The 15,046-nt window shown below is 39.7% G+C and overlaps 1 protein-coding gene across 3 annotated transcripts in view; it reads left to right on the top strand.

Moving 5' to 3' along the window:
* Positions 1-15,046, top strand: part of LARGE1 (LARGE xylosyl- and glucuronyltransferase 1) — a 207,523-nt gene that overhangs the window by 176,405 nt on the left and 16,072 nt on the right. For all 3 annotated transcript variants that reach the window (XM_086468604.1, XM_086468598.1, XM_086468590.1), the window contains 2 exons: positions 9,339-9,502; positions 13,956-14,234. In XM_086468604.1, coding sequence (XP_086324730.1) covers positions 9,339-9,502; positions 13,956-14,234 — 443 coding nt within the window. The remainder of the gene's footprint in view (positions 1-9,338; positions 9,503-13,955; positions 14,235-15,046) is intronic.

Raw genomic sequence — 15,046 nt, 5'->3', positions numbered from 1 at the left:
CAGATGGCTTAAGAGTAGTCACTTAGGAGAAGACATTGGTTTTTATTCATTACCCTTGATGCAAGGGTAATCCCATCTAAACTTGACTATGGCCTTTTTATTGTAGAATACAAAAAGCAAGTTTCAGCTTTGAAGTTATGAGACCTTAAGAACAGGATTATCATGACAACCACTCTTTCTCTCACTCTCGTCTGCTGTAACACATACAGTGTCACAGGTGTCCTATTAAAATACAGGACATTCCCATGATCTATTGCAGAATAATCTTCAGAAGCAGAGCATCTTGTAAGGTGAGCAGGGAATGACTGTTTGTCATTCCTCACAGTACAAGAACTAGGGGGCATGAAGTGGAAATAGCAGGTAGCAGGTTCAAAACAAAGACAGACATTTCACCCACGATGTAATGAAGCTTTGAGTAGGAGGTAATGTCGCTAAAAATATACATATGCTCAAAAGTGACTCTTTATGGAAAGGAAATCAATCCAGAGCTGTTAAACTTCAGTGCAGAAAGTCCTTGAACCACAAGTTCAGGGCTAGGGGAGCATTCTGAGAAAGCATCGTTGTACACTCACCCTGCTTTTACACTCCTCTCTAGGCACCAGCATCCACTGGGCTAGATGGACCTTTATTCTGACAAGATGCAGCCGTACATTTCCATTAGGATTCCTAAGCATATATGTTACATAAAAGGCTATAATTTCTGCAGAGTCAATTATCTATAAAGTAGGAATTTTTATTTCATTTATCTTAATACCTATTATTTTTCCCTTCTTCTCTGAATTGAGACTACCAGCCCCAAAACACAATTGGGCTTTATTATGTCAGGCATTGTACATGGGTAAAAGGTGCTCCTTCAGCTGCCTCTGCTTCTCTGCACTGTAGACCAGTGGACAAAATGTTAGAATAGCTCTGCTGGTTTGATAATCAGGGAGAATTACTGAAGCACTAAATGCACTGAGCCCTGTTGTGGAAGAATCAGTGGCTTGGTGTGAGTCTGTCACTCAGTCTGGCTATATCAGAATCCATCCTTAAGGTCTTGTTCCAATAGGCCAGCCGTTGCTTCTCTACAGTTTAATATTTGTAATGATGTTTTATTTAGAATGCAACCTGTAATTAAGGAATCTCATTTGTTATGCAAATGTCTATGAAACATGAAAAGGAAGTGTGGCAGTGAGTACCATTGGGCTGGTTCTCTTACTCTGAGGCAGCTTTACACTTGTCATCACTACGGAGATGGCCTTAAAATTGGTGTAAATCATGTATCTTCCCTTTTTAAGGACTCTTTACAATGCCAGAGAGATGTAAAGAGGCATTAGTTTAAAAGGTAATCAGGCCTTACATTAATCTCTCTCACTCTTCCTTTGGGTATGTCTGTGCATGCATGTATGCTTAAATATGTATGTCTATATGCATGTGGAAGGATTAGTACTTTTCTTTTTTGAATGTTTTCTAAGGGAGTATGATACGACAGACTGAATTTTACGAGGTCTAAAGGCAGTCTTTGGATCTTATAGTGTGTAGTCTGGATCTAGTCAGTTGCTGATCTTCAGCTGCACCAAACAGCACTATTATTAGGTTCCAAAACATCATAAATGGGAATGAACAGAACAGATAGGGCTCTGAAACTGAAATATTGGAGGCAAAGAAATACAGACTGGGGTAATTTTTCTGTTTATGTAAAAATATTTATATGTATGTCTCTGTGTCCATACATGTTTCATCCTTTCCCTGAAATAATCAAGTTGAAAGACTCTGTAAGTTGCAGTGACAGGCTGTGAACGGAAGCGTGCCACATGCTCCTTGCCACAGAGCAGTACTGTAAGTCCCCTTTATTCAGTATGTACTAAAATGAGATTACACAGAGCAGACTTTTCTCTGCAAATTGGTACTGCAGTCACCCCTTTGCCTTTTGTGCAGATTCTAGGTGGGAAATTCAGAGTATGAACCAAATCCTACTATAAACACAGCCATTGACTCAAGTGGCCTGTGGAGCACATCCCTGATCACTCCAGCCTACTTATTCCGTGCTATTTCCCCCTTGTCACTCCTTCTTTCTTATTTTTATGCAATGCAGAAGATTTTAGGGAAAACCACGAGGGCAAAACTCACAATAATCTCAAATTTGAACGTTTTCTATTGGCTTTTAATGCTTATGTCCAGCATTTCATTCTAAAGGACCTACTGTGAAGCCTAAAATATTTCAACAGGATCTTCTGTGTACCAGCCTATCTCTATAGTTACGCTCTGAGATAGATATTATAAGGCTGATTTTAGCACACAAGCTCACACTCAATCTTTCAGCATTCTCATAAAACTTCCTTCCTGCAGACAGCTTCTCACTGGGTACTTCTGCCAAAGCATTAAATCTGAAGGTTGAATGGGGTGTATCCTGTTAGTGAAGTCTGTCTCCTGATCCAAAGCCCACAGCAAGACCAGTGGGAAGTTTATCAGTGATTTCACTCAGTTTAAAGAAAGGACAGTAGATTCCCATTAGAGAAGGCTTTCAGAAAACACAGGAAAAATTCTGTGCTGACTCTTATTTTCAGATTTTCAAATCAACAATACAAAGAAACAGTGTAAAAAAATCTAGTTCTCCCTCAAAATGCTTGCTTAAGTGTGTACTTACTTGCTAAATGTGGTTTTATTTATTTACTGGTTTTTGTGCGAAAACAGAGATTCTGAATGTTAGCAAATGGCTGTGCATGACAGCTTGTAATATCCACCAGAAAAGCAGGAGATTCTAGAAATGTACCACATAGTATAAACTCTACTAAATTTAGCAATTTTTGAATGTCTAAAAATAGCATACAAAGGGAGCTTCCAAGTCAGTGTCAGGGCGCTGAACTTGTAGTCAGGCTGACGCTTTCAGTACCCGTTGTTCCTGCAGAATTTCGGAATACTTACATTTGTAAGACTGGGATTTAAAGTTACTGTTTTGTCATGACAAATTCTTTCTCTAGTAATAGCAGATGGTATATGGCAGTTTTGAGGTGAAATCCTGACTTCACCAGCTGTGTTCTTTCTATTATTATAACTGTTATTGTTATTAAATGCTGAGCTGGTAGCCCATCCTGTTAGTTGCCTGAAAGTTGCCATCGTACCGCTTAAAACTGCTTATAATTTTGCTAGATGGGAGATCATGTGGACTGGGATTTTTTTTGTCATACTGGTAGGCCTCTTTTTTTCTTTTCTCTCGTTTTTTAAAGTGAAACATGTGGAAAAGCGTGGCGGGTTTGCCCACACCACAGATTCTGATGACCTCTTCATGGAAATACTCCATGCCTCAGAAGTCATGCAACATGTCTTTTGCCAAGCTGGTGAAAACTTAGGCAAATTATAATGCTGAATAATAATGGTTTACACATCATCAGTACTGTTTTCTTTGACTTTAAGGAGCCTCAGATCTCTGGACACTCTTTCTTAGGAGTGTGCATGGATACGTGTGACCAGATTATATATATCCCAGTGACATAGCAGAGTTAAGCATGCTGCAGGCAGAGGACCTGGACAAAGACTGGCATTTTCTGTCACCATTTCTTCTGAGTGCTTCATGCCAGATTCTGACTGGACAGTAGAGCTGAGAGCAGGAACCTATTTGGTTTCTGTTCTGAGGGACATCCATTGCCCTCACTGATGTCCAGGCAGTATGGAGGAAAAAAAAAAATCTAGATTCACATACAAAAGGGATGAAAACTAGATCAAATCCAGAAAGGAAAGAGTTAATTGAGACATAGGTTCTGGAGAGAGAGTGTTTGGAACAGGAAGAGGAAGAGACTGATGGGTGCCTGTAGGTATAGAGAGTTGGCAGACTACTTGAATATGGACCATGGGACTAGAAACAAGGCTAGGACTGATTACGCCATGGAATTTGCCACACAAGAAGGAACAGGCCTAGGAACAATCCAGGGAAACAAAAGCAAGGAGACCAACTTGTTAAGGCACTGTGCTGTAAGGGAGATTTAGGAAGAGCTCAGACAAGAAGGTTTGGCAGGGACCTGGGGAAAGGAGATGCAGAGTACTACCAAGATTTGACATCTGCAGCTGAGATCAAAGGAAGTTGTACTTCATATATACAGAACTGTCTAAGATGTTACACATACCTAAAAATTGGAGTCTTAATTGTGTTGGTTATTTGCGGACAAGATAAGCCATTACTTTCATTTAGCAAGAGTATTAGCTACTTTTTACATGCTGCAGCAAAACTCCTCTTGCAGGTAGGCTTGCTCAGGCACTATCCTCTTTGTCCTTAGTGCAGCTTTGTTTCACAAAAGGCTCAATTTGACCTATAGCAAAGGTACAGGATTTTATGGCATGGAAGAAATAAAGGTTTCATTGATGTGGGATTAGTCTGGCTTTTATTAGTAATGATTGGAGAAGCCAGAAGTACTTTATGTAGGTCATCCCAAACAAGACTCAGTGAATGCTTTTGCCTCACGACACCTTCATCTGCTTTGTTTATGCCATCCTAAAGGCAACCGTTAATTCACACACTTTGAAAGTGCTAAATGTTGCAATCCAAATTGCCTGCTGGTGGGAAGTGGGACAGCTACACAGGAGGAAATGAAACTGCTGCAGTTTATAACCAGATTATAGTTTCATCCTGGGCTGGTGTTACTTTTCATCTCAGTGGCTAAGCTGAGTTGATTTTGTGCTATGAATCTTAACTGGCACACCTGGGAGAAGGAAAGATGATCTGAAAGTTAGAAGTTTTCATCTAAGCTGCACCTGTTGTGTTAGCATGATAGTAAGTGAGTGAGTGAATGACTTAAGCCTAGTGTCATCTCACCTCACCTTAAACGCTTGAGAAAGAGATACCTACATTAGAGTTTTTATCCCCTTTCCCAAGATCTAAATAGCCTCTAGACACAAACAAAACATTGTTTGTTGGTGTTTTTTTAAAATATCGCTAATCCCCAAGAAAATACTTCTGATCCTGAATTTTGGATTGATCTCATCTGAGATGAAATCCTGTAGATTTTGGTGGAAGGTAAATTGTTTTTGTGGCACAGCAGTTAAAAAAAAAATGAAGCCAATCACAAATTTGCTTACATTAGGAACAGCCTTAGGAAGGGAGATTTATGAGCAGACTAACCAGTTTGCTGGTGAAAGGTATGTGTTGTGTGCCATGAATCGTATGGGTCTACCATCTATCACATGGATAGAAAACAGCACCCCATCTCATACGAATGTATTAGTCAGACAAGTAGGCCTGGTAAATCATGACAATTTATGGTAGAGTTGCATACCTCGTGGCCTGCCTGTGCCTCTCCGGCCAGCCTAACTTCAAAGAGTGCTTTTCCTGAGATGAAGTCTGATCACCTACCACAGCTGGTTGCCCAGAGAAGTAACTTAGTGTGTATTTTTTTAATGTATTTATCTCTTTACTTTGGCACTATGCATGTCATGGCTGCCATTTTTATTTCTGAAACGTGTAACATCATGATGCTGATGAAAGCACTTGTTGTTTCCCATGGTACTTCCTAAAAGAATATCTGCCATACACAGTCTGAAAAGAATACATTTTTCAACTGTGAGAGTGTTTCCTAGAAGTGGTGTTTCCCACATGCTCAGTGGCAAGTAGCCTTAGCATTGAAAATCTTGTAGAAACAGTGAATCTCATGCTAAGCAGGTCCTTGCTTGCAAGAATACATGCTGTCACTCCAAGGTTGAGAAGTCTTTGCTATACTAGGCACATTGTTATAAGTATAATGGAGGGGTCCATAATGGGGATGCCATATTTTTATCAAATGCAGCTGATATTAACATCTTCATTTTGATGGTGCACTGTATTTAAGTAAGCATCTGTTTGCATAGATCTGTCAGCATTCCCATTATAAACCCATCTTTTCAAGAAGACATAATGTGGGAGCAAACCTTAAACCAAGCTGTGAGTTCTTTGTCTGTAAATAACGGATCCACACAATATTCAAGCTGTAGATAACGATTATATCATTGGAAAAATTTTATGTGATCATGTAACTGAAAAATAATACGAGGTAACTCAGAGATATATTTGAGGATATATATGTGTCTATCTTAGGCAGTTCCCTGTCTTTTGAATGTCATGTATCTTTAACATTCTCAATTTTAAATATATGTGTAAAAACTGGCATATGAATGTGTGCAATATGTATTTATAGGTTGCATGTGTCTCTTCATAGTAGAGAGGAAGCAGCCTTTATATGTATGTGTATGTGATACTGGGGCCTGGGTATCTGAATGTATGTATGAATGAGGGGAGCAAAGAAAGAGAGAGGGAAAAGGACTCTTAAACTGCATGAAACTGTGCAGCACCCAGCTGTTGGTCTTGATAATTTGTCCACATCGTACCGTTAGCGTCAGTGAGATACCTTGTGAGCTTATGGCTTTTGCTGGACCAAATCCAGAGTGCCTAGCACGTCCAGCATTGCTTCCTGTAGGAGAGGAGTCTCCATATGGATAATCACTTGCTATTGCACTCAGTGCCTGTTGCCTCACCATTGCAGGATAGGCCCATCCTTAATGCAGACTGCTTGCCACATACAGAGTGACAGTGCTACAGGCTAAATCACAGCCTGCCCTGTGCTGGTTCTCCTACCTGAAGGAGCACACCTTAAGTAAGCTGTGTTTGCCCAGCCTGCAGAGCATGGCTCCGAAGGTTGCCGAGCAGTTTAGGCTCATGGTATGAGTGGGCAAGGATTGCACAAGCATTCCTGCAAAGTGCTAATGGAATTGTGTGTCTGATCCTGCCCAGTGATGCCCACTTATTAGCCAGGGCTCTCAGACAGGCTGTGCTTGGGTTTCCCCCTGGTAACCTGCCTGCACTCAAGTGGAGGGTGCTGGGGACAGAGGCTGGGAGAGGGTGAGAGTACACCATGCCCACAGTCCTTCTGGGGACTGCTCTCTCCAAGGGATGTGGACACAGCCATCTCATCTCTTCTTTTGGGTCCCAACACTACATACAGTACTGAGCATGAGTCATGGGAAGTGCCAAGGAGAACATCTCAGACTATCAGCATAGCTGCAAGCTCAGAAAAAGTCAGGCAGGACAGAGACAAAATCCTGACCCTATGAAATGCAGCAGAAAGAGCAAGATTTCCCTTTCTGTCTAGCAGAAGTGATCTTCTGCTGTTTTCTGCTCTCCTTCACCTCCATCACTAACTTTGTGACTTGGTGAGTTTCACCATCCAAATACTGGGGCCCCTAAGAAGCTGTGTCTCCTTGTCTTCCCCCACCCAGGGCTCTGTAGTGTGCAAAGCCATAATTTAGACCCAAATGTTATTCTTTTAATTAATAATTAAGTATTTATGTCCTCTTAGCTTGCAACCCGAATGTTATCTGATAATTCAGTGACTACCTGGTTAATAGCTGCTGTGCAATTGTAAACTTCCAGCCTGGTCATTTCTACATATAGCAGGATAGTAAGTTACCCCTGAAATGTGCTTTGCTGTCATTTTAACCATTTAAATGTCAATCATCTCCTTGATAATTCTGTTAAGGACATTCTAATGTCTCTTCAAGGAAGAAACAGATAGATGCAATATTCTTTCTAGTCGTTGCTGTAAATAGTGGGTTGAATTCAAATATTGTTTGAATGTGATTTGGAAAATGAAGTACAGGCTCAGCTGAATGGTGATTTGTAAAGCAGAATGAATGAAACTGCAAGAATACATAAAAGAACTCCTAATTTCTATTCTACCAAAAGGGATCTTGATTTCAATAGAAGTTTTGCTGAGTAAAGATTTGTCAGGACTCGGACTCTCATCTTTCTAAAAGCAGTCTCTCTTGAGGGAAGTTTTAAGATCTGTGCAGAACAATAGGAGAGAAGAATGAGAGCCTGATCCAAACTCATCGAAATCAAAGGAGGTATTTCCATTATTCAAAAGAAGATTATAGAGTGATGTACAGGAAAATACGAAGAACTAATCCATCAGCCTTCAGAGGAAAACATTCAGCTGTAAGCATTATTGTTGATGGCAACCATTATGCTTATAGTTCCAAGAACAACAGCTCATCTTCTGAACATGGTATTAGGATAAGAAATACCTACATTTTCCATTTTTTTTTTCTTGAAGATGGTGAAACTGTTACTTTAAATCATTCTGAACAGGACAAAAAGAAGAGATTTTTAAATCTAAATGAATGTCTGTAATTCAATAATCCATTTGTTGCATGAAACAGTTTTGAAGTGCACTGATTTTTATCAAAACTTGTAAAATTCTTATAAAATTAATATTTTTCTTATTTATTGATAAATATGCAATCATATTCTTCTTATAGGATGCTTTTAGGAAATAAAATATAAAAATGGTACCTTTATTAATAACCTACATTTTAGAGTAACATCAACAGAACCCTTATTTGACATGTTAAGACCATATATAATTTTCATCTTCATTATATTTTGTAGTACATTTTACAGCAGGTAGGGCTGATTTTTCCTTTTAAATAAACACGTTTTAAATAATATCTAGCCAGATGTGGGGCATAGTTCAGGGATTGAATTTGTCAGCTGCATAGACATGTGGTCCATTTTTCTATTCCTCATTTCCCCAGCACTAAACTTTTATTCTCTTAAAGCTACATGTCTAAGTGACTTGTGATTAGATTGCTTTGAGATGCCCATGTTGACTTCCAAGGGGGCCAAAAAAATACCTGTTCTCTGCTAATCTGCCATCCTTTGGATTTCTCAAACTGGGTATCCAGAAGCATAAAGCCCGTTAAAAGTGTAGGCTTAATTCTGGCACCTCTGCACTTGAAAGAATATTTTCGTTGCAAAATTGAACTGGTGCAGGTACTTGAATCTCAAGAAATGGAATAATGATCAAAGATGTTACTTTCCAGCTGTTTGTCCATGCTGCTAGCAGCAGTTACTATTCTTGAGCAGAGGCAGCAGAACAGGAATTGCTCAGTCCAGCGTGTACAATCTTAATCTGCTGCTGAATCTTGTCTGCTGGATCTGTATGTCTACGAGTAGTTTGAAACACTGCTTCTAGTAAGGAATGTCATTGTGCATCGCATTGGAGCATTAACTCCAAAATTTGGCAATTATTAAACTTGTGATTCTTCACTGGTTTATTGCTAGTCTAGATGTTGAAAGTGTGTAATACAGATAATATATACAATATATAGACCATAATACAATGATCTGTCTGCCTTATCAATCTACTTACAAGTGCTTTCTTCTATTCTCTTGTCCAGTGACTTGCAGGAGCAAAGCTTGGGAAAACCCTGCTACTCTGTATGTTCCACTTCAACTCCCCATTGCATCATGCTGCTGGTTCCCAACCTCCTTGTTCTCCCTGTTTTGCTAAAATGATTATAAAGAACTTATCTTTACATTCACTCTTTCCTTACAGCTCCAGAAACAGCTCTCTGAGCTGGACGAGGATGACTTATGCTATGAATTTCGTCGAGAACGTTTCACCGTCCATCGCACTCATTTGTATTTTCTACATTACGAATACGAGCCTGCTTCAGACAATACCGACGTAACACTGGTGGCCCAACTTTCAATGGACAGGTAGGGAAAATCTCTTGTTCATCTGACAGTGTGGGACAATGAGTATTTTCTTACAGAGAAATCCAGCAATGTAATGCTTTGGGGAGAGAAAAAACTCAGTTTCTTAGAAACTTAAATGTCACACTGTAAGACCTGTCTTGAATTAGGAGTAGCACATGTAGATATCACACATACATCCAGACTTCAGCTCTGCAGTGCACACAGGAGTGTGGGTAGAGTTCATGAGAGGCTGAATACTGGAACTGCAGGGGTTGTTACTTGTCAGGGTTGTCAGGCATTATTAGTTTATGGAGTTTGGCGGCAACTTAGAAAAAAACAGGAGATGTTTGTAATAGAATTAGGCAAGCGTTTGTGGCTGACCAAGATTTTACACACAGTATTTCCTCATTAGACAATGTTAGTTTTGCTTTCATTGGCATTTTTCTTGCAGAAAATTTCAATTAGTGATTTTTCTTGTAGTGAAAATCAAAACTAAACGTTTTAGTTTCAAATTGGGAAGTTGAAAATGAAACTTATTTTTATTTATGTGCTAGTGTGAAATAAAAAGTCTCCTTTTGAGATGAGTCATTGCATTTTTATGCAAATGTTGATTTTCAGAATAACATTTCTAGTTTAACTCTTTTTGGCTTTCAGTTCTGATGTAAAGTGGAATTTAACTGCTATTTTCATTTGGGAAGAAAAGAGTTCATTTCATGGCAAGTTCCATGTACACCTTTCTGATGCCCACCGTTGCAATTAGTTATCATTTTTCAGAAGCTCTGAAAGTGCAGTCTGGATCAGCCAGCTTTGTGAAATTTTGAATTGTCAGTCTTGTTTTTCCTCCTGCTTCTCAGTTCAAATCTAGTCCAAACTTTGTAGTTACTGCTATCAGAGTGGGTTACAAAACAGGTCAGGACTCCTTGAATATTAGCCAGAAACTGGTCTTTCATTTAGCGGAGCATATACAGAATACAGCACGACCCATGAATACCAGCACTGCTACACCAGTGGAAGGTCAGCAGTATTCCAGGAGGGTCGGAGGAATTCAGATCAACAAAACAATTACAGCCTGTTTTAAAAATAAACACGAACGAATGAGGGCTATTCTGTTTCGCCAGTGCCTCAGCACTGCATCCTGCACGTTGTGTTATGATTTGCTATGCGCATCCGTGTCTGTTCTATTGATTTTTAATTGAGGAAACATTTCTTAAGTGTTCACAAACCTTTGAGTAAAAAACTAAAGAAATAAATTAAGCCAGACTCTGAGCGAGTGCCACAGTAAATTAGTAAAGCTGGTGTGTGCACATGGTATATTTTCCCCCCAGAATTTAATTCAAAAGAATGAGCTGGGGCTCAGTGCTGATTCACTGGCACTGATGCAAAGTCTGAGCATCTGTTTCCCTTTCTGGATCCTCACTGGGGCGCATGTTTTTATTGATAGACAGAACCACACATTTTTATTCAGGAAGAACAGCCCTCTTGATACAGTGCAGGAAAAATCTTCCCTACTTCGTTGGTGTGTTGCTATAAATTATTGATTTGAGTTGGAAATACTTTCTTTCAGCTAAAATCAATAAATAATACCATACCAAAGAACTGTTTAGCTGCTTTGTTTTCTTTCACATCTTTCAGATACTGCACTATTTTTTCTGTTTCTTCTGTAAACCACTTTTATTAAACTCCTCCAGCATAGCTGTAGACGTTTAAGAATAGTGTCTCAGATGTAAGATGACATGTACATAAACAATGTGCCATACCCTGCATTCCTGCATCATTCTTTCAAATGATCATCCGAGATAAGGAAAGGCAAAAAAGCAACTCCCAGTGTCTCCAATTATATTCCTGTTGGAGATGAGACTGACACGACTACCATGACAAGCTTGGGGAATGGAAGAGAGGGATGCAGTTTAGGAGTTAACATTAATGTCTTTAGGTAGAAGCTTTGAGACAGACTTCATTCAGCATTGTTCGTTATTGCTTGTCATCTTTTGTACTGATGTGATATTTTCTTGGATAATGGCTTGGTTGCACCACCGTGGTTTTCATGCATGTGTTTTGGCTAGGCAGCCTTTATAAAGGCATGATATGTACCTAGGGTTTAGAAATCAGAGTGGGAGTTACAAAAATGTGAGAACAGGATGTGGACAAGGAACGACACAATTAGCGTTACAGGGCTTGAAGTCTGGGTGAGAATGAGTTGTAAGTTGGTTGAGTATTCTTAAGAAGAAAAGTGAAAACAAAGAATCTCACAAAACAATGGAATTCCAGCAAAATTCACTTTAACTGAAACAGACCTTTAAAAAATTTACCAGCTAAATGATGATGTCATTATGCAGTACAGCAGTACATTTATTTTCTCTAGAGTCCTTAAGAGAATGCATTCCTCAAGACCACTAATAAAACCAAAATAACTTGGTCATGTTGTGCTTAGAAACTTGTAATTCTAAATTTTATAGTCAAAGGAGACTATTGTAACAACCTACAGAGAGCAGATTATGGAGCATCACCCAGCAGTCCCTGTATCAAACTCGTGAAAGTGGAGCCTGTCAATGAGATTGACGCAGCAGAATGGAGTATTCTGAAGGGCACTAAGCTGTCCAGCTGGAAATTTATACCAGAGAAACCCAGTTCCCACTTAAAAATCATGAAAAGCTTTGCAGGCGTTATCAGGTGTGCCGTTTAAGTAAGTTATGTATGCCATTTGTCCACTGCGTGGAGTCGTTGAAAGGCATTTTGCTGCATTTCTTGCTAGGCAAGTATTCCATTTTTTAAAGGCCTCCCTAAATCTGAGTGCTGATGAATTGGAGTCTCCTGATTAATGGGTTTCCACTATGTTGAAAAAAGGGGAGAAAATAAGTATTTTTCTCTATTTATTATTTGTACAATCAAAAGCCTAAAGCCTTCACATACTTCTTAGATCATTTTTATCGATTTGTGTTTCTAATTCAGCTGTGTGTTTCAGGCTGATAATAACCTTTGTTTCAATAACAGATAAAAAGAAAATAATGTACCAGGTGTAGACTAGTGAAGGTAATATCTCATATCTAAGAAAAAATGATTATATCGTGTTGGATGTAATCACGATCATTCAGAAATGCAGGAAAAAGCTATTAATGTTAAATCAGAATGTGTGTTTGCTGGTATATCATACCATTCTGCTGCAAAGCTTAGGGAGATAGTAGGAGGGGGAAATTATTTTCTCTGATTATGATGATGCAGAAAACTTTTCTTGTGTTCTGTATAAATATTAATAGGAAAAATCTAGTAATATGGAATTGGAAAGGAGAGAAGATAATCATGTTGCATATCTTCTGTTCCTAATTTTTAATAGAATATCTGGCTAGGCTGCATAGGTTCATTTCCCTTTGTATTAGCTCAAGAGGCTTTGTAATCAGTCCTTGCTGTATTTTTGGGTGGCATATCTTAATCCCTAGGCAATTCTCTATGAATTACTCAAAGTGCTTAAATGATTTTGACCAGCTGGGTTTGATTTATGTTTGTGTATGAGATCTTTTGTTGTCATTTTCATCAGTAGTATTGTAACTGCTGGAAGTTTTAAAAAATATACATCAATACAACCTGTTTTAAAAATGGTTTAATGAAATCTGAGATACTGCTAAACATATACGAATCAGTACTTCAAATTATGGTTTTGTCTGAAATGTTCTTTTGATAACTCCACACCAATGCCATGTCTCTCCCTCCTTCTCTCCTTACTCCCTACACATAGTAAATCCCATTTCTATTGATGTGTCATCCTTTTGCCCTTTTCCTGACGGTGAGTTTTCTTCTACTCGAAGCAAATGCTCCCATAAATCAGTATTCCCTTGACCTATCACTTTTAACAGCTTTCAAGAAATGACTAACTGCCTTGCAAAAATTTGGGGAAGGTTTTCCTAAACAGGAGGTGAAATGATCTGTGGGTCTGTACACCTTTCTCCTCCACAAGGTTGTTGAAGAGCACTGTAGTATGTTAGTGTGTGAGAATAGCTTGACCTGAAGTGTGAATTGGGCACTAGACACTGTTTAAGATTACGAGACCCCTATCCTGTAAGTAGATCCACATGGAAAGATCCCTGCAACTGCTGAAAGCTCCCATCAGATGAAGTCACATCGTCCACGTGGGTTTTCCTGCAGCATAAATGCTTTAGGCAGAAAGGATGGTGGTGTTTTCACCTAGCTTTAGGTGTCTAAGTGGTGGATGAGTGCGTCTGGGCTAGGGCTCTCTTAGGCTCCCTTGTATTTGGTGAAGAGTAATAGGCATATCTAGAGTGCAGTACATCTGTCCAGATGGAGACATCAACTTAGCTGAGATGAATTGTGCTGTAGAAATATTTATTGCTTTCCACAGCATATAAAGTGATCCCAGTCTGTGTCACTTAGAGATAGGCATCTGCATTTGATCAGATGAACCCAGGCAAAGAGTCCCAGACAGGGAGACAGCCTTTTCTTATTCTCGCCCTTCCTCTTTCAGGCTCCAGATGCTTGAAGCCATCTGCAAACACTGGGAAGGTCCAATCAGCCTGGCACTCTATCTTTCTGATGCAGAAGCCCAGCAATTTCTGCGCTACGCCCAGGGCTCGGAAGTGCTTATGAGCCGCCACAATGTCGGCTACCATATCGTGTACAAGGAGGGCCAGTTCTATCCTGTGAATCTACTGAGGAATGTGGCCATGAAGCATATCAGCACACCATACATGTTTCTGTCCGACATTGACTTCTTGCCCATGTATGGACTCTACGAGTACCTCAGGTAAACGGACAGTGGAGGGATTCCCACCGTCACATGTGTTTTCAGCCTCTCCACACTCCAACCTTCTCACATATCCCCAAAACCATGCAGTTTGAGCAGATCTCGAAGAGGCACCTTATAGATGTTTAAGGTGTGACAATGCCCAGCAAGGCACAAGAATTATTAGGGTAGAGGAAAGGGCTGTAACTGGAAGTAAAGCAGTATGGTTACGAAACAAAAAACTCAGGCCTAAATGTGAGCCCTGTTAGCCATCAGAGTAATTCCCTCAGAGCAGCAGAAGAATCAATTTGAAAATTGAACTGGACTAAAGCATTATTAAATGTGAAAGAGCATCCTGTATTAGCCGAGACGTGAACCGTTTAGGGCGATTTCCCTAAACATCCCTGGTTCTTAATGTTAGTGACAGAAAAAACATGCAAAGCATTACTGAACTTGTTGTGCCTGTGACACACTCTTAATCCAGTTCCGTATCTTGAAAAGAGGGTGATAGTCTAACCAGCTCAAAAATATGACTGCAATGCCAGCACCTGTCAAGGCAAAATAATTAGCATAAGGAAACTGGAAAGAGTAACCTCAGTGTGTATTGTATCATAATGAACGTGAGCAGGTTGGGCTGAGCAAACTACAGACCTCTGATCCATTAACTGAGCTTTTTTTTAATAAAGACCTTTTTCCCCTGCAGAGGCTGGTCATCTGAGGCCAAAGCACAGAGCAAGGAGGACACCCTGTGGCCAGGCAGGAGGATTTCAGTTCCTCAGTCCTGACCGGTTTTTTGCTTTTCATCTCTGTTCTAATTAGGTAAAAGTTGATCA

Source organism: Leptosomus discolor, chromosome 1 (genome assembly GCF_034619465.1).
Source record: "Leptosomus discolor isolate bLepDis1 chromosome 1, bLepDis1.hap2, whole genome shotgun sequence".
Taxonomy (NCBI): Eukaryota; Metazoa; Chordata; class Aves; order Leptosomiformes; family Leptosomidae; genus Leptosomus; species Leptosomus discolor.
This window is presented reverse-complemented; position numbering and strand designations above follow the sequence as displayed.